The sequence below is a fragment of the Oncorhynchus nerka genome, linkage group LG1, assembly GCF_034236695.1.
Source record: "Oncorhynchus nerka isolate Pitt River linkage group LG1, Oner_Uvic_2.0, whole genome shotgun sequence".
Lineage (NCBI taxonomy): Eukaryota > Metazoa > Chordata > Actinopteri > Salmoniformes > Salmonidae > Oncorhynchus > Oncorhynchus nerka.
Window position 1 is genome coordinate 43,245,286 of NC_088396.1, and position 20,873 is coordinate 43,266,158.

Genomic DNA, 20,873 nt, shown 5'->3' on the forward strand with positions numbered 1-20,873 from the left:
ACGCATCACTACTATGAGGGGTAAGTGGAGGTAAACAGGAAACGCATCACTACTATGAGGGGTAAGTGGAGGTAAACAGGAAACGCATCACTACTATGAGGGGTAAGTGGAGGTATACAGGAAACGCATCACTACTATGAGGGGTAAGTGGAGGTAAACAGGAAGAGAAAGAACACTGCCATTGATGGTGATCCAATACGCTGTGAAGCAGATCACTGATGTACATAGTGACCGATGGCCACACATAATATTGACTCTCTATGTTGGTTACGGTCCATACTGTCAGGACAGGTAGATTAAGTTGGGACATGTACATTTATTTTTGACATGTAACTCGAATGTATCCACCATATAACTATTGCAATTGTGAAACATGGCACATAATCACATCTATTGGCTACCGCATGTTAAGAATTCTAATTTAGTTTAAAAAGTCATGAATACAATTTTGCAATATAGTGCTCTGTACATACATACCTACACTACTTTACCTGAACCAGTTACTTTCTTGTCTCTAACCTTGACATCAGTCTTTCTCTCACGCTCTACTGACATAGATACATACAGTATATATCATTGTAAACATAAGTAAGTGCCATGTAAACAAGCTGGCTAATAATGTTGTCTTCGTTTAGGAATCTGAGCATGTATGGCACTGAAACATATGACTATCAGTTATATAGACACGGTTATCCCAGACAAGGTTGTGGAGGGATACAGTCATTATTATGACAGGATTTAACACTGTTATCTAGAACAAAACAGTGTGGTACAGCATGCATATCTGGAGGAAGAGGTATTACTGTAGCTACTGTAACTGTCTCTAGTCTGGTTCCCTGCGTGCTCCCATCTGGATGGGCTTCTACTTGTGCTTTGTCAAGTAGAACGTTGTTTCTGTACTTCTAGTGATTGATAGACTTGTGTTCTTTGTTCTCAGCTTTTCAGTGGGACACTGTAATGCCATATTTTCACTTATGCAGTTTTAAACAGTTTGCTTTTCGCACTCAACCCTGAAGTCAATGTTGACTGTGAACTACTCTCTGCCTTGCTTGACGGTCTGGTCTGGTCTAGTCTGGTCTAGTCTAGTCTGGTCTGGTCTGGTCTGTTTTGGTCTGGTCTGTTTTGGTCTGGTCTGGTCTGTTTTGGTCTTGTCTGGTTTGGTCTGTTTTGGTCTGGTCTGCTCTGCTCTGCTCTGGTCTGCTCTGGTCTGGCTTGGTCAGGTCTGGTCTGTTTTGGTCTGGTCTGGTCTGGTCTGTTTTGGTCTGGTCTGTTTTGGTCTGGTCTGGTTTGGTCTGGTTTGGTTTGGTCTAGTCTGCTCGGCTCTGCTCTGGTCTGGTCTGCTCTGTGCATGTACAGTACTCTATATCTTACCAATGGGCAGCCACACCCCTCCAGATACTGGCCTGGCCCTGCTGTTTGGGCCTCCCTTTCTCTCTTTTTTTTGTTTCTCTCTGAAGCCAGAGAGTGGAGGACTACCGTGGAGTGACTGGCCATAGTCCTCTACCACAGGGATATATACATGTATCACTGTGTCCTCTACCACAGGGATATATACATGTATCACTGTGTCCTCTACCACAGGGATATATACATGTATCACTGTGTCCTCTACCACAGGGATATATACATGTATCACTGTGTCCTCTACCACAGGGATATATACATGTATCACATAGTCCTCTACCACAGGGATTTCCAGGTCATTTAATGTTCATTTCCCTTCCATAAGCCGCCTCCAATGTTGTTTTAGAGACTTTGGCAGTACCTCCAACTGGCCTCACAACAGCAGACCATGTGCATGGCGTTGTGTGGGCGAGCGGTTTGCCGATGTCAACGGTGTGAACAGAGTGCCCCATGGTGGCGGTGGGGTTATGGTATAAGCTACTGACAACTAACACAATTGCATTTTATCGATGGCACAGAGATGCACAGAGATAAAGTGACGAGATCCTGGGGCCCACTGTGAGGCCCATTGTTGTTATGGTATCTGTGACCAACAGATGTATATCTGAATTCCCAGTCATGTAAAATCCATAGATTTGGGTCTAATTAATTCATTTAAATTGACTGATTTTCTTATATGAACTGTAACTCAGTAAAACCTTTGACATTTTTGCATGTTGCGTTTATATTCTTGTTCAGTGTACTATAGTTAACAGCTTCTAATCTCAGAGAGCAGAGACAGACAGGGCAGAAAGTAGTGGCAGGATTCCACTCCAACACGCACTCTGAACCTGCAGTGAGTCAACCAGACCCATTATAAATTCTAACAATACGTAGGGATTTTAAAACATCACAGAAGATGAGATGGATGATCTACAACAGGTATTACTAATCAGTGTTGGCAAGGAAAAGGGAGCATTTGACTAAGGATCCCAGGAGGTTTGGATCAATATGAAAATGATGATCTTGTGCCTTTCAAAATGCCAGGGCTTCCAGGTCACTTAGCAACAATGGCAAGGGGTTCAAATAGACATGCCAAAGGAAAGCTCCTCTCTCTGGTACCAGCCGTTAATGCCAACCTCTTCCTAGTCATTTTCCCACCCCTTTCATTCCCTCCTTCTTTTCTGGATAATAGTAACGATGGACAGAATGTGTCAGGAGGTAAGGAGAAATGGTTGGAGGGGGGCTGGATGGATGGGAAAGCTTGATTGAGGGGTTGGCATTCAGAATGACAACATCTTGATGTCTTTCGTTGTTTTTCCCTCCGAGTCTCTCCAGGCTAAGGCCTGTGTGTGTGTGTGTATATATATATATATGTGCGTGTGTGTGTGTGTGTGTGTGTGTGTGTGTGCATGAGAGAGAGAGAGAGAGAGAGAGAGAGAGAGAGAGAGAGAGAGAGAGAGAGAGAGATTGGGGCTGTGGCAGGTGTAACCCTGGTCCTCGGAGCATCCCACTAATCTGATGACTGGCTCACTCAAAGCGTTCGTAGTTCCTGGTCTGTCTCACCCTGGGTACCATGTCCAGCAGCAGTCTGGAGGGAGGGGAGAAGAGAGACATGTCATGTGATACAATAGTATATGAGATGTGTTAAAACACATAAATGTTTGACAACTACAATTGTTAAATCGACCATTTTAAAAACAAGCACAAGTAAAACTTCAAAAAGACACACATCCACATGAGTAGTCATGGAGGATAACAAACATTATAAACTGGGTTGTTCGAGCCCTGAATGGCTGATTGGCTGACAGCCGTGATATATCAGACCATGTACCACAGGTATGACAAAACATTTATTTTTACTGCTGTAATTACATTGGTAACCAGTTTATAATAGCAATAAGGCACCTCAGGGGTTTGTTGTATATGGCCAATATACCACGGCTAAGGGCTGTATCCAGGCACTCCGTGTTGCGCCGTGCGTAAAAAACAGTCCTTAGCCGTGGTATATTGGCCATATACCACACCTCCTCGTGCCTTACTGCTTAAATAAAATCTGGGACTTATTTCCATTGTGGTCCTCTCTAACTGTAAGATAAGATAATCACTTTCTTTTTCCCATGGGGGAATGTGTGTCAGTATACACAATGTGGTCCTATTTATGGCTAATGGGTGTGTAGCATGTGTGTCTGTCAGGGTTGGGCTCAATTCCGAATTGAATTGAAAATGCCTCATGAATTCAAATTCAATTCTTGAATTTGAAGCAATAAACAGGATACAGAATTTCAATTTGAATTTGAATGAAAGGAAATATAATTGAATTCAGTGAAATTCCAATGCTTCTTCCATTCGATATTAGTCTATACAAATATACATATTGTAAATAAAACATCCAACATGTCGTTATATACAGCTGAAGTCGGAAGTTTACATACACCTTAACCAAATACATTTAAACTCAGTTTTTCACTATTCCTCACATTTAATCCTAGTAAAAATTCCCTGTCTTGAGGTCAGTTAGAATCACAACTTTATTTTAAGAATGTGAAATATCAGAATAATAGTAGAGATAATTATTTATTTCAGCTTTTATTTCTTTCATCACATTCCCAGAGGCTCAGAAATGTACATACACTCAATTAGTATTTGGTAGCATTGCCTTTAAATGGTTTAACTTGGGTCAAACGTTTCTGGTAGCCTTCCACAAGCTTCACACAATCAATTGGGTGAATTTTGGCCCATTCCTCCTGACAGAGCTGGTGCACCTGAGTCAGGTTTGTAGGCCTCCTTACTCACACATGCTTTTTCAGTTCTGCCAAAACATTTTCTATGGGATTGAGGTCAGGGCTTTGTGATGGCCATTCTAATACCTTGACTTTGTTGTCCTTAAGCCATTTTGCCACAACTTTGGAAGTATGCTTGGGGTCATTGTCCATTTGGAAGACCCATTTGCGACCAAGCTTTAACTTCTGACTGATGTCTTGAGATGTTGGTTCAATATAATCACATAATTTTCCTCCTCATGATGCCATCTATTTTGTGAAGTGCACCAGTCCCTCCTGCAGAAAAGCACACCCACAACATGATGCTGCCACCCCCGTGCTTCACGGTTGGGATGGTGTTCTTCGGCTTGCAATCCTCCCCCTTTTCCCAACAAACATAATGATGGTCATTATGGTCAAACAGTTCTATTTTTGTTTCATCAGACCAGAGGACATTTCTCCAAAAAGTACGATCTTTGTCCCCATGTGCAGTTGCAAACCGTAGTCTGTCTTTTTTATGACGGTTTTGGAGCAGTGGCTTCTTCCTTGCTGAGCGGCTTTTCAGGTTATGTCGATATAGGACTCGTTTTACTGTGGATATAGATACTTTCGTACCTGTTTCCTCAAGCATCTTCACAAGGTCCTTTGCTGTTGTTCTGGGATTGATTTGCACTTTTCGCACCAAAGTACGCTCATCTCTAGGAGACAGAAGGCGTCTCCTCCCTGAGCGGTATGACAGCTGCGTGGTCCCATGGTGTTTATACTTGTGTACTATTGTTTGTACAGATGAACGTGGTACCTTCGGGCATTTGGAAATTGCTCCCAAGGATGATCCAGACTTATGGAGGTCTACAATGTGTTTTCTGAGGTCTTGGCTGATTTATTTAGATTTTCCCATGATGTCAAGCAAAGAGGCATTGAGTTTGAAGGTAGGCCTTGAAATACATCCACAGGTACACCTCCAATTGACTCAAATTATGTAAATTAGCCTATCAGAACTTTCTAAAGCCATGACATCGTTTTCTGGAATTTTCCAAGCTGTTTAAAAGCACGGTCAACTTAGTGCATGTAAACTTCTGACCCACTGGAATTATGATACAGTGAAATATAAAAATTGTTGGAAAAATTACTTAGATGTCCTAACCGACTTGCCAAAACTATAGTTTGTTAAGTGGTTGTGGAGTGGTTGAAAAACAAGTTTTCATGACTCCAAACAATTGTATGTAAACTTCCAACTTCAACTATACATGCATGTTCAATATGGGGGGGAAATACCACATTTCCCAGAATGCATTAGTTTAATCCTGAAGTTGACCCAGAGGCCTTCAAAAAGAAGCCAAAGAAAAGGAAATATAATTGGCTATTCTAAGCACTAAGGTTAAAAGAGTACATGAACATTGTTTCCAGAGAAAAGTGATATATTCTTTGGTATCTGGAGATGTGACCTGTCAGATTCAATGAAACTCATTATTTGACTAAAATTCTACATCCTGTGGGTGAGTTGATTGGGAGTCAATTCCAAAATGAATAATTAAGCCTAACCCTGATGTATGTACATGTGAGTGTGTGTGAATGTCTTCATGTGACCTTCTGATGTGACTGTCTGTTTACGTAAGTGAGCATGTCTGTGTGTGTGCGCAGGCTACACTTCTCTTACTTGACCCCATACGCGAGGATGACGAGTCCGATGATGACGCCGATGGATCCGTCCAGGTACCAGACGTCAGGGTGGTGTCTGAACACCTCAGCACTGATGAGGATGGAGAAACCCATGATTCCCCCCACCATGGAGTTAAATGCTACAGCCACAGAGAAGAACCACATTAATAACACACCATGGAGTTAAACGCTACAGCCACAGAGAGGAACCACATTAATAATACACCATGGAGTTAAACGCTACAGCCACAGAGAGGAACCACATTAATAACACACCATGGAGTTAAACGCTACAGCCACAGAGAGGAACCACATCAATAACACACCATGGAGTTAAACGCTACAGCCACAGAGAAGAACCACATTAATAACACACCATGGAGTTAAACGCTACAGCCACAGAGAAGAACCACATTAATAACACACCATGGAGTTAAACGCTACAGCCACAGAGAGGAACCACATTAATAACACACCATGGAGTTAAACGCTACAGCCACAGAGCGGAACCACATCAATAACACACCATGGAGTTAAACGCTACAGCCACAGAAAAGAACCACATTAATAACACACCATGGAGTTAAACGCTACAGCCACAGGGAAGAACCACATTAATAACACACCATGGAGTTAAACGCTACAGCCACAGAGAAGAACCACATTAATAACACACCATGGAGTTAAACGCTACAGCCACAGAGAGGAACCACATTAATAACACACCATGGAGTTAAACGCTACAGCCACAGAGAGGAACCACATTAATAACACACCATGGAGTTAAACGCTACAGCCACAGAGAGGAACCACATTAATAACACACCATGGAGTTAAACGCTACAGCCACAGAGAAGAACCACATCAATAACACAACATGGAGTTAAACGCTACAGCCACAGAGAAGAACCACATTAATAACACACCATGGAGTTAAACGCTACAGCCACAGAGAGGAACCACATTAATAACACACCATGGAGTTAAACGCTACAGCCACAGAGAGGAACCAAATTAATAACACACCATGGAGTTAAATGCTACAGCCACAGAGAGGAACCACATTTAAAACACACCATGGAGTTAAACGCTACAGCCACAGAGAAGAACCACATTAATAACACACCATGGAGTTAAACGCTACAGCCACAGAAAGGAACCACATTAATAACACACCATGGAGTTAAACGCTACAGCCACAGAGAGGAACCACAATAATAACACACCATGGAGTTAAACGCTACAGCCACAGAGAAGAACCACATTACTAACACACCATGGAGTTAAACGCTACAGCCACAGAGAGGAACCACATTAATAACACACCATGGAGTTAAACGCTACAGCCACAGAGAGGAACCACATCAATAACACACCATGGAGTTAAACGCTACAGCCACAGAGAAGAACCACATTAATAACACACCATGGAGTTAAACGCTACAGCCACAGAGAGGAACCACATTAATAACACACCATGGAGTTAAACGCTACAGCCACAGAGAAGAACCACATTAATAACACACCATGGAGTTAAACGCTACAGCCACAGAGAAGAACCACATTAATAACACACCATGGAGTTAAACGCTACAGCCACAGAGAGGAACCACATTAATAACACACCATGGAGTTAAACGCTACAGCCACAGAGAAGAACCACATTAATAACACACCATGGAGTTAAACGCTACAGCCACAGAGAGGAACCACACTAATAACACACCATGGAGTTAAACCTACAGCCACAGAGAGGAACCACATTAATAACACACCATGGAGTGAAACGCTACAGTCACAGAGAAGAACCACATTAATAACACACCATGGAGTTAAACGCTACAGCCACAGAGAGGAACCACATTAATAACACACCATGGAGTTAAACGCTACAGCCACAGAGAGGAACCACATTAATAACACACCATGGAGTTAAACGCTACAGCCACAGAGAGGAACCACATTAATAACACACCATGGAGTTAAACGCTACAGCCACAGAGAGGAACCACATTAATAACACACCATGGAGTTAAACGCTACAGCCACAGAGAGGAACCACACTAATAACACACCATGGAGTTAAACCTACAGCCACAGAGAGGAACCACATTAATAACACACCATGGAGTGAAACGCTACAGCCACAGAGAGGAACCACATTAATAACACACCATGGAGTTAAACGCTACAGCCACAGAGAGGAACCACATTAATAACACACCATGGAGTGAAACGCTACAGCCACAGAGAGGAACCACATTAATAACACACCATGGAGTTAAACGCTACAGCCACAGAGAGGAACCACATTAATAACACACCATGGAGTGAAACGCTACAGCCACAGAGAGGAACCACATTAATAACACACCATGGAGTTAAACGCTACAGCCACAGAGAGAAACCACATTAATAACACACCATGGAGTTAAACGCTACAGCCACAGAGAGGAACCACATTAATAACACACCATGGAGTTAAACGCTACAGCCACAGAGAGGAACCACATTAATAACACACCATGGAGTTAAACGCTACAGCCACAGAGAGGAACCACATTAATAACACACCATGGAGTTAAACGCTACATCCACAGAGAAGAACCACATTAATAACACACCATGGAGTTAAACGCTACAGCTACAGAGAGGAACCACATTAATAACACACCATGGAGTTAAACGCTACAGCCACAGAGAGGAACCACATTAATAATACACCATGGAGTTAAACGCTACAGCCACAGAGAGGAACCACATTAATAACACACCATGGAGTTAAACGCTACAGCCACAGAGAAGAACCACATTAATAACACACCATGGAGTTAAACGCTACAGCTACAGAGAGGAACCACATTAATAACACACCATGGAGTTAAACGCTACAGCCACAGAGAGGAACCACATTAATAATACACCATGGAGTTAAACGCTACAGCCACAGAGAGGAACCACATTAATAACACACCATGGAGTTAAACGCTACAGCCACAGAGAAGAACCACATTAATAACACACCATGGAGTTAAACGCTACAGCCACAGAGAGGAACCACATTACGTAATAACACACCATGGAGTTAAACGCTACATCCACAGAGAAGAACCACATTAATAACACACCATGGAGTTAAATGCTACAGCCACAGAGAGGATCCACATTAATAACACACCGTGGAGTTAAACGCTACAGCCACAGAGAGGAACCACATGAATAACACACCATGGAGTTAAACGCTACAGCCACAGAGAGGAACCACATTAATAACACACCATGGAGTTAAATGCTACAGCCACAGAGAGGATCCACATTAATAACACACCGTGGAGTTAAACGCTACAGCCACAGAGAGGAACCACATTAATAACACACCATGGAGTTAAACGCTACAGCCACAGAGAGGAACCACATTAATAACACACCATGGAGTTAAACGCTACAGCCACAGAGAGGAACCACATTAATAACACACCATGGAGTTAAACGCTACAGCCACAGAGAGGAACCACACTAATAACACACCATGGAGTTAAACGCTACAGCCACAGAGAGGAACCACATTAATAACACACCATGGAGTTAAACGCTACAGCCACAGAGAGGAACCACATTAATAACACACCATGGAGTTAAATGCTACAGCCACAGAGAGGAACCACATTAATAACACACCATGGAGTTAAACGCTACAGCCACAGAGAGGAACCACATTAATAACACACCATGGAGTTAACGCTACAGCCACAGAGAGGAACCACATTAATAACACACCATGGAGTTAAACGAACCACATTAATACAGCCACAGAGAGGAACCACATTAATAACACACCATGGAGTTAAACGCTACAGCCACAGAGAGGAACCACATTAATAACACACCATGGAGTGAAACGCTACAGCCACAGAGAAGAACCACATTAATAACACACCATGGAGTTAAACGCTACAGCCACAGCCACAGAGAGGAACCACATTAATAACACACCATGGAGTTAAACGCTACAGCCACAGAGAGGAACCACATTAATAACACACCATGGAGTTAAACGCTACAGCCACAGAGAGGAACCACATTAATAACACACCATGGAGTTAAACGCTACAGCCACAGAGAGAAACCACATTAATAACACACCATGGAGTTAAACGCTAGCCACAGCCACAGAGAGGAACCACATTAATAACACACCATGGAGTTAAACGCTACAGCCACAGAGAGGAACCACATTAATAACACACCATGGAGTTAAACGCTACAGCCACAGAGAGGAACCACATTAATAACACACCATGGAGTTAAACTCTACAGCCACAGAGAAGAACCACATTAATAACATACCATGGAGTTAAACGCTACAGCCACAGAGAGGAACCACATTAATAACTCACCATGGAGTTAAACGCTACAGCCACAGAGAGGAACCACATTAATAACACACCATGGAGTTAAACGCTACAGCCACAGAGAAGAACCACATTAATAACACACAATGGAGTTAAACGCTACAGCCACAGAGAGGAACCACATTAATAACACACCATGGAGTTAAACGCTACAGCCACAGAGAAGAACCACATTAATAACACACCATGGAGTTAAACGCTACAGCCACAGAGAGGAACCACATTAATAACACACCATGGAGTTAAACGCTACAGCCACAGAGAGGAACCACATTAATAACACACCATGGAGTTAAATGCTACAGCCACAGAGAGGATCCACATTAATAACACACCGTAATAACACACCATGGAGTTAAACTCTACAGCCACAGGAGAACATTAATAACACACCATGGAGTTAAACGCTACACACCAGCCACAGAGAGGAACCACATTAATAACACACCATGGAGTTAAACGCTACAGCCACAGAGAGGAACCACATTAATAACACACCATGGAGTTAAACGCTACAGCCACAGAGAAGAACCACATTAATAACACACCATGGAGTTAAATGCTACAGCCACAGAGAGGAACCACATTAATAACACACCATGGAGTTAAAATGTCTGTCTGGTGGGAAATGAGTGAAAAGGGTCTGAGAACAGAACAGCAACATCAGACTTATTGGATTGTTGCTTTGTGTGTTGTGAAAACCTGGGGGGAGAGAGAAGGGGGAGGGAGAGGGGGGAGAGAGAAGGGGGAGGGAGAGGGAAAAAGGGAGAGAGACAGAGACACAGAGAGAGAGAGAAAAGACCACCAAAGAGAGTGAAGGAACAGGTGTATGAGGAGAGGGAGAGAGGGATGGAGGGGCTGAGGCTCTACTTTGAGCCTGTAGGAGAGGAGTGTCTACAACTGGACCACGTACACCAGTCACCTCAGCTCTTATTTATTACCATAATTTGTTTTTTTTACTTTCTCCCATTTTTCTCACCTCCCTGGCACAAGGCCTTATGCTGTGCAAGCCCTTGGTACAGTGTGTGTGTGTGTGTGTGTGTGTGTGTGTGTGTGTGTGCATCTTTGCGGGTCCCTGTGTGTGGTACGTTTGTGTGTGTATATATGAGTCAGTTTTTCCTGGCCTACCGTCAGTGATGAGGGCTCTACTGGTCAGCACTCTCCCCAGCATGAACTTCAACACAGCCAGGATAATACACATAATCCCACTGACAATAGACACACTGAAGAGGAAGTCATCCTGAGAAATGGAGAGAGAGAAAGAGAGAGAGGAGAGGAGAGAGAGAGAGAGAGAGAGAGAGAGAGAGAGAGAGAGGGAGAGAGAGAGAGAGACCGAGAGAGAGAGGAGAGAGAGGAGAGAGAGAGAGAGAGAGAGAGAGAGAGAGAGAGAGAGAGAGAGAAATAGAGTGGAGGGGAGAGGGAGGGAATAGAAAGGACAAAAGGTAGAAAATCTACAGTGAGATGAGTAGTTAGTTAGGGAGTGCTCTTGTTAAGTCTTCAGCAGTGTCATTAATATTAAAATGGCACAGCCAGGCTTGCAGTATGTGCCTCTCCTCTCCACAAGGTCATTATGTTTGGTATGGTGTCACTGTGATAAAACACTGCTTCACAAACACATGATGCCTCCTATCCAGTATTAGAGCTCTAAGCAATCTGTGTCGCTGAAGTGATAGAACAGAAATGTAAAAGTAATTTCCGATTGAGACGAAATATGACCATTTACCGTGAAGGCAGTCTCCGCTAACACGAGAACATTGCATTTAAATTCCAATCACGCTGTAACGCTGAACTTCCGCGATCCGGATTGAATAGAGCCCTTAGTGAAACAAAAGGTGACAAACAGATTGGTATAGACACATGTTGTGTTGATACAATATGCTGTATATCCACTGTAAACTCCAAGGCATTTTTAACTCAAATACTTCTAGTAATTGTACTCAAACTCAATGAAAAGTCATTATTACTTCAAATGTTTATGTGGTACTGACTCAAAACTAATTTTTTAAAGATATGAAAACAAATGAACTTTTTTCCCAGCATGCTCTTCTGCAGGTAGATTCTTTTGGACATGTTTCTATTATCTGTGTTTTGCATGTACATTGAGTGATTCATTGATTAAATGTTTGATTGATTAATTAAAGGCCACTGTATAAGGCCTTATGATATATGTAATGGTTCAGTTATAATGATACTATTCACCTAGGAACTCACTTGGTGAAGGCCACAGCACTGAAAATAAAAATTTCTGTCACTAACAAATACAGTCATTGGTGGTAAATCTACAATTCAATCGAAAAGGCAAGGCACACCTTGAAGTTATTGGAGGCGTGGCTTAGTGGGGGCGTTACATTTACGTATATCTTACTCAAAAAAATTGCATTTGTATTACTCATATGAAGGTAGTACTGCTCACTTCATTTAAGTTCCCAGATACAAATGTTTTGCATACCCTGCCATCATGATATATCATTCTACCAGGTAGGTCTATTTTACAGGCAGCATTTAACACATACGAGTCTAAGACCTGTCTAAGCCAGCATATACAAACACATTGAATAACAGATTCTAAATGGATCAACAGTTAGTCCCAAAATTAAAATGAAGTTTTTTCTGAGTTGTCTGTAACTGTATCTGGAAAATGTAAAAAAAAAAAAAATCTATTTAACCCCTTATTTTAGCCACCAAACAGTCTAAGCCCTATCTTAGTCGGGGAAGGGGGTACTACTAAGCTATATGGAAATGTATTACGGTCATACCAAGGATCATTTTGCTATTTGATTTGAAATTTTAAGACCCCTTGAAGTATCTTAAAAATATATTGACACAATTATTTGCCGAAACATTTTATTTGGCCTTACTGCTATTAGCCCATTCAAACACATTGAATAACAAAATCACACTACCCTCCCCAAAGCACCCCAGTACATTTTGAGTGTTCCCTCTTATGCCCCACGTCAGAAGCCTTTACCGCATCAAACTGCGGTCTGGAATCAATACTGAACAACATTACTGGTTGTTCCTCTATCTAATATGGATATATCCTCCCTTCCCTCTGCATGTTCAAACACCTTCTGTCTGTGAGTCGGTTGTGAGAGAGAGAGAGAGAGAGAGAGAAAGAGAGAGAGAGAGAGAGAGAGAGAGAGAGAGAGAGAGAGAGAGAGACAGAAGGTGTTTTTCCTTTCTTTCTGTCATTTATCCCTGGCTCAAATTAAAGGTCCACTTCCACACAGCAGCTGGGAAACCAATCTAACTCCTCCATTTTTAATCAGGTTCCAGACTCACTGGCCACTGAGGGAGAGGGAGGGTGGACGTGAGAGGAATCACATCCAGGCAATCCACACATACACACAGAACTACCACCACCATCTTACTAGACATGACCTCTATCCACTATACACTGTCTCTTACTAGACCTGACCTCTATCCACCACCACCATCTTACTAGACATGACCTCTATCCACTATACACTGTCTCTTACTAGACCTGACCTCTATCCACCACCACCATCTTACTAGACATGACCTCTATCCACTATACACTGTCTCTTACTAGACCTGACCTCTATCCACCACCACCATCTTACTAGACCTGACCTCTATCCACCACCACCATCTTACTAGACCTGACCTCTATCCACCACCACCATCTTACTAGACCTGACCTCTATCCATCACCACCATCTTACTAGACTTGACTTCTATCCACTATACTCTGTCCCTTACTAGACCTGACCTCTATCCACTATATACTGTCTCTTACTAGACCTGACCTCTATCCACCACCACCATCTTACTAGACCTGACCTCTATCCACCACCACCATCTTACTAGACCTGACCTCTATCCACCACCACCATCTTACTAGACCTGACCTCTATCCACCACCACCATCTTACTAGACTTGACTTCTATCCACTATACTCTGTCCCTTACTAGACCTGACCTCTATCCACTATATACTGTCTCTTACTAGACCTGACCTCTATCCACCACCACCATCTTACTAGACATGACCTCTATCCACTATACACTGTCTCTTACTAGACCTGACCTCTATCCACCACCACCATCTTACTAGACATGACCTCTATCCACTATACACTGTCTCTTACTAGACCTGACCTCTATCCACCACCACCATCTTACTAGACCTGACCTCTATCCACCACCACCATCTTACTAGACCTGACCTCTATCCACCACCACCATCTTACTAGACCTGACCTCTATCCACCACCACCATCTTACTAGACATGACCTCTATCCACTATACACTGTCTCTTACTAGACCTGACCTCTATCCACCGCTACCATCTTACTAGACCTGACCTCTATCCACTATACACTGTCTCTTACTAGACCTGACCTCTATCCACCACCACCATCTTACTAGACCTGACCTCTATCCACCACCACCATCTTACTAGACCTGACCTCTATCCACCACCACCATCTTACTAGACCTGACCTCTATCCATCACCACCATCTTACTAGACTTGACTTCTATCCACTATACTCTGTCCCTTACTAGACCTGACCTCTATCCACTATATACTGTCCACCACCACCTCTTACTAGAGACCTGACCTCTATCCACCACCACCATCTTACTAGACCTGACCTCTATCCACCACCACCATCTTACTAGACTTGACTTCTATCCACTATACTCTGTCCCTTACTAGACCTGACCTCTATCCACTATATACTGTCTCTTACTAGACCTGACCTCTATCCACCACCACCATCTTACTAGACATGACCTCTATCCACTATACACTGTCTCTTACTAGACCTGACCTCTATCCACCACCACCATCTTACTAGACATGACCTCTATCCACTATACACTGTCTCTTACTAGACCTGACCTCTATCCACCACCACCATCTTACTAGACCTGACCTCTATCCACCACCACCATCTTACTAGACCTGACCTCTATCCACCACCACCATCTTACTAGACCTGACCTCTATCCACCACCACCATCTTACTAGACATGACCTCTATCCACTATACACTGTCTCTTACTAGACCTGACCTCTATCCACCGCTACCATCTTACTAGACCTGACCTCTATCCACTATACACTGTCTCTTACTAGACCTGACCTCTATCCACCACCACCATCTTACTAGACCTGACCTCTATCCACCACCACCATCTTACTAGACCTGACCTCTATCCACCACCACCATCTTACTAGACCTGACCTCTATCCACCACCACCATCTTACTAGACCTGACCTCTATCCACCACCACCATCTTACTAGACCTGACCTCTATCCACCGCTACCATCTTACTAGACATGACCTCTATCCACTATACACTGTCTCTTACTAGACCTGACCTCTATCCACCGCTACCATCTTACTAGACCTGACCTCTATCCACTATACACTGTCTCTTACTAGACCTGACCTCTATCCACCACCACCATCTTACTAGACCTGACCTCTATCCACCACCACCATCTTACTAGACCTGACCTCTATCCACCACCACCATCTTACTAGACATGACCTCTATCCACTATACACTGTCTCTTACTAGACCTGACCTCTATCCACCACCACCATCTTACTAGACCTGACCTCTATCCACCACCACCATCTTACTAGACCTGACCTCTATCCACCACCACCATCTTACTAGACCTGACCTCTATCCACCACCACCATCTTACTAGACTTGACTTCTATCCACTATACTCTGTCCCTTACTAGACCTGACCTCTATCCACTATATACTGTCTCTTACTAGACCTGACCTCTATCCACTAAACACTGTATCTTACTAGCACCCGGACCAGTTAATCTGGTCAGGCTGATGATTCGCCTCTCAACCCCAGGGGCAGGTGTGTGTGTGTGTGTGTGTGTGTGTGTGTGTGTGTGTGTGTGTGTGTGTGTGTGTGTGTGTGTGTGTGTGTGTGTGTGTGTGTGTGTGTGTGTGTGTGGGTGTGTGGGTGGGCAGGTTAACTATAGATGAGCCTACTGAGACTGTTTAGAAGATGAGCCAAATGAGTCTTTGGACCTGCATCAATGTGGTTCTGAGTGATGGTTTACGACACTCTTTTACATCATCTGTGGTTTATGTGTGTCAATGGCAGAATAACGTTAAAAACTTGTTAACTATGATTGATGGCGTTGCTCGATGTAACCCACAAAGTAATACATGGTACCAGGGGTGAACGTTGCTCTCTTCTATAGCGGGACCACAGGGATCAATATATTCAATACCACGTTGGCAAATGACGAGGATTAAGATGAGTTCACGGAGGGACTGGATCATTTTGATGCATATTGTTCACCTAAGAAGAACGACACATATTAACAACGTTTTGTGTTTCGCTGTCGTGTACAACAGCAAGGTGAAAAGTTTGACATGTTTGTTACAGATTTGAAATTAAAAGCACAGACGTGCAATTTTGTAGACCAAACCCTCGACGCTTCGAGATCAGATTGTGTTTGGTATAAATGACACTAGGGTTAAAGAAAGATTGCTGCGGGAAGGTGAGTTACATTTGGACACTACAGTAAAAATCTGTCAGGCGAAAGATTGTATCGACTCTTTTTAAACTCGCTTCCCTCACAGTCATCACTGTTAAGAGTCAGAGAAGCAGAGACAAATGGGAGAAGGATTAAGAGGGATGATGTGAAATAGACAGAGCCAGGCCACAGAGAGTTGGAGGGAGATTGTGAGAATGTGCGTGAGTATGTGAAGACAGGCCCGATGGAGCCTGTTCAATCAATCAATCACTATAGAGTCTAAAATGTATTATAAACTGGGTGGTTTGAGCCCTGAATGCGGGCATGACCCCCCAAAAATTGGCAATATACCACACCACCTCTGGCCTTATTGCTTAAATATACAGCAGGGGTTCTCAAACTTTTTGGGCCGGGGACCCCTTTTGTGATAGCAAATTCTTCAGGGAACCCCTCACAACCTGAGTGAGATAGAAATAGCATACAAGGAGTTTTACTCTGACTTTGGCAGAGCATGTCTTCGGCCCTAGGAAGGAGCATTCTAAAGGCCCACCTCATCATCGGAGAGCAAATGTTGCCGTTTTCAAGCTAATTTCCTGCAAATCCAAACATCTCTGATTTGGTAAAAAGCTGCGGGATAAGCATGGAGAAATGTACAGTAACCACTCTCAAATTCATAGAGAGAGCTATGGATGCAAGGACCGACAATCCATGATATCAAAATAATAGTTTTATCCAAGTTTTGAGGCTATATAGTGTTTGTTTACATTTACGTTGTTTAAAAACATTGGCGTAAAACAAGCAAATATTTTATGCTCTGATGGGGTACGACAGTAGAACTAACCTCATGAGGTATTTATAAGTTATATTTTTCACTAATCAATGGGTATATCATGGTATTGCATGAATGGATGTAGCAACCAAGGATTTTAGATTTAAATTACAGTGTGTGTACAGTTGAAGTCAGAAGTTTACATACACCTGAGCCAAATACTCAGTTTTTCCCTATTCCTGACATTTAATAATAGTAAAAATGCCCTGTCTTTAGGTTAGTTAGGATCACCACTTTATTTTAAGAATGTGAAATGTCAGAATAATATAATTTCTTTACAGCTTTTATTTCTTTCATCACATTCCCAGAGGGTCAGAAGCTTACATACACTAAATTAGTATTTGGTGGCATTGCCTTTATATTGTTTAACTTGGGTCAAGTTAGCCTTTCACAAGCTTCCCACAATAAGTTGGGTGAATTTTGTCCCATTCCTGTAACTGAGTCAGGTTTGTAGGCCTCCTTGCTCGCACACGCTTTTTCAGTTCTGCCCACAAATGTTCCATTGAGGTCAGGGCTTTGTGATGGCCACTCCAATACCTTGACTATGTTGTCCTTAAGCCATTTTGTCACAACTTTGGAAGTATGCTTGGGGTCATTGTCCATTTGGAAGACCCATTTGACTGATGTCTTGAGATGTTTGCTTCCTCATGATGCTATCTATTTTGTGAAGTACACCAGACCCTCCTGCAGCAAATCACCCCCACAACATGATGCTGCCATGGTTGGGATGGTGTTCTTCGGCTTGCAAGCCTCCCCCTTTTTCCTCCAAACACAACGATTGTCATTATGGCCAAACAGTTTTTGTTTCATCAGACAAGAGGACATTTCTCCAAAAAGTACGATCTTTGTCCCCATGTGCATCATATTGATTGATATAAAACATAGCTATGGCAGCTATTAGTGTACTGCTCCCCATGTCACTCGATAACAGTACGGCCCCTCCCTGCATGTTAGAGTGGCACCTCTCTCCCTCCGTTCGGAACGGGTCTCTAAATATATTTACACATATTGGGTCCAACTTTTTGGACCCGTGAAGACCTGTACTCTGGGCTGGGCTGTGGATCAGCTACTTTACTTCCTGATTGTCGTGGTAATGAGCAGCTAATTGGTCGTTTTCAGACCAGTGGTTACATCGCACAACAGCTGTTGGCGCTCCGTTGCCATGAAGCAGACTTAAAAGACTTTACAGCTTCACTGATTACTGGTGTTGGCTCCAAATCAGAGAGAAATCACTCATTTACCATCATTTACCATCATTTACCAACCGAGACAGCAAATAGAGAGAACGAAAGGGAGAGTGAGCGTGAGAGAGAGAGCGAAAGCGAGAGAGAGAGAGAGAGAGAGAGAGTAGAGGCAGTGAGAGAAAATGTGAGAGTGGAGGTTTGCATTCATTGAAACATTTACACCTTCAAACCAATATCCTACAATTATACTATCACATTGGATATGTGAAGATTGTGCACTTAATTATATATAATGGAATACATTGTAAGGGCCATAAGGGCTGATAACTGCCTTTGCATACCTTATATAGCTATCTGTCTAGAACGGAAACGTTGTTGGTTTGATGAGGCAACCTTTTTAAATCTCTACCGCAGCATCAATCTACAGAAGTGTAGAACAGGTTGCATTTCCTGGCAGCAGTGAGATTAGACTATTCCAGGATTAACTGAGCCACTCCTTTCTCTGCTTCCTTTGCCTTGCCTTAACCTCAGCAGGCCTTGCACTTCACCACATGGGTAGGTGAATCAGAGAGGGGCAGAGGAAGACTTCTTCGACATCACAAGGTAGAAAAAGGGGCCTATAAAAAGACATCTCCTGGTATATAAAACATGGTGACGACTTTGAGGAAAGATTCTAAAATAACTGATTCATCACACTGATGTCTCACAACAGGGTTTTCTGTGTTGGTGTTTGCAGCTGTGAGCATTTGTGTCTATGTTGTGTGCGTGTGTGCGTGCGTGCGTGCATGTCCGCGTGTGTGCGTCTCTCACCACTTCAGGAAGCAGCTTGGTGGCCAGGTCATGGATGGCTTTTCCCAGAATGCACAGGGAGGACAAGATGAAGACCACCCCAAGGACCACACACGCTCTGTGGACAGACAGAAACCAAAACATATTACCGCATAATGCATACCATACCATTACCATACCATACCATTCCATTACCATACCATACTATTACAATACCATTACTATACTATTACAATACCATACCATTACAATACCATACCATTACCATACCATACCATTACCATACCATTACAATACCATACCATTACAATACCATTACCATACCATTACCATACCATACCATTACCATACCATACCATACCATTACCATACCATACCATTACAATACCATACCATTACCATACCATACCATTACCATACCATACCATTACAATACCATACCATTACCATACCATTACCATACCATACCATTACCATACCATTACCATACCATACTATTACCATACCATTACACTCTTAGAAAAAGGGTTCTTTGTGGGGGGATAGGATTCTACCAACAACTGTTTTCATCAGAAGAACCCCTTTTGGAAGACAAGAGTTCTTTGTAAGGCAAAGGATTCTACCAAGAACCTTTAACATCCTAAGAACCATTTTTGGAAGAAAGGGTTCTTTGATGATTCTTTGGAAGGCAAGAAGGATTATTTGGAAGGCAAGAAGGGTTCTACATAGAACAATATATAATATTTCCCAGCATGCTCTGTTGCAGGGAGATTTTCAGAATGGTTTGATTTGCTGTAATATCAGTGTTTTTGTATGTACAGTACGTTGCTTGGTTGATACATTTTATGCTACACAAAGATAGAAACCATTGTGTTCTAAACTAATCCAATCTGTTAATAATTAGATGTGTTGCACCCGTTACTGAGATGTTTGTTCCAGTACAAATGATTGAGGTACTCTCAGTATCCATTCTTCCCTACCCTGGCAGTCATTTTGAATATAGGTTGCAGGTGATTAACAATTCAACTTGTTGGATATCCTAACTCTGAATGGATTCCAACAGGAATTATACATCATGTGACTTGATAATGAGCCCTGATGTGGCCTATAAACCAGGAAATTCCTAACAACACTGTGTTAGGGTATAACTAGGCCCTCAAAATAAGGCCTTATGATATGTCATGTATTTCATGTATTGTCATAAATAATTACATTTAAAGGATAATAATGCTGGTGGAACTGTTCATAGAGGGTTCTAGGAAGAACCCTCCAAAGACAAAAAGGGTTACCGGTAGAACCCTTCACAGACAGTTCTAGGAAGAACCTTTAGATGATAAAATGGTTCTTGGTAGAACCGTTC

The 20,873-nt window shown here is 42.7% G+C and overlaps 1 protein-coding gene across 1 annotated transcript in view; it reads right to left on the minus strand.

The window, feature by feature from the left end:
- Positions 1-2,626: 2,626 nt before the first annotated feature.
- LOC115118823 (transmembrane protein 163a) overlaps positions 2,627-20,873 on the minus strand; it is a 138,540-nt gene continuing 120,293 nt past the window's right edge. The window contains exons 5-8 of the mRNA XM_065019044.1: positions 19,535-19,631; positions 11,345-11,456; positions 5,803-5,944; positions 2,627-2,974 (exon numbers count right to left, since the gene is read on the minus strand). Coding sequence (XP_064875116.1) covers positions 2,914-2,974; positions 5,803-5,944; positions 11,345-11,456; positions 19,535-19,631 — 412 coding nt within the window. The 3' untranslated portion in view covers positions 2,627-2,913. The remainder of the gene's footprint in view (positions 2,975-5,802; positions 5,945-11,344; positions 11,457-19,534; positions 19,632-20,873) is intronic.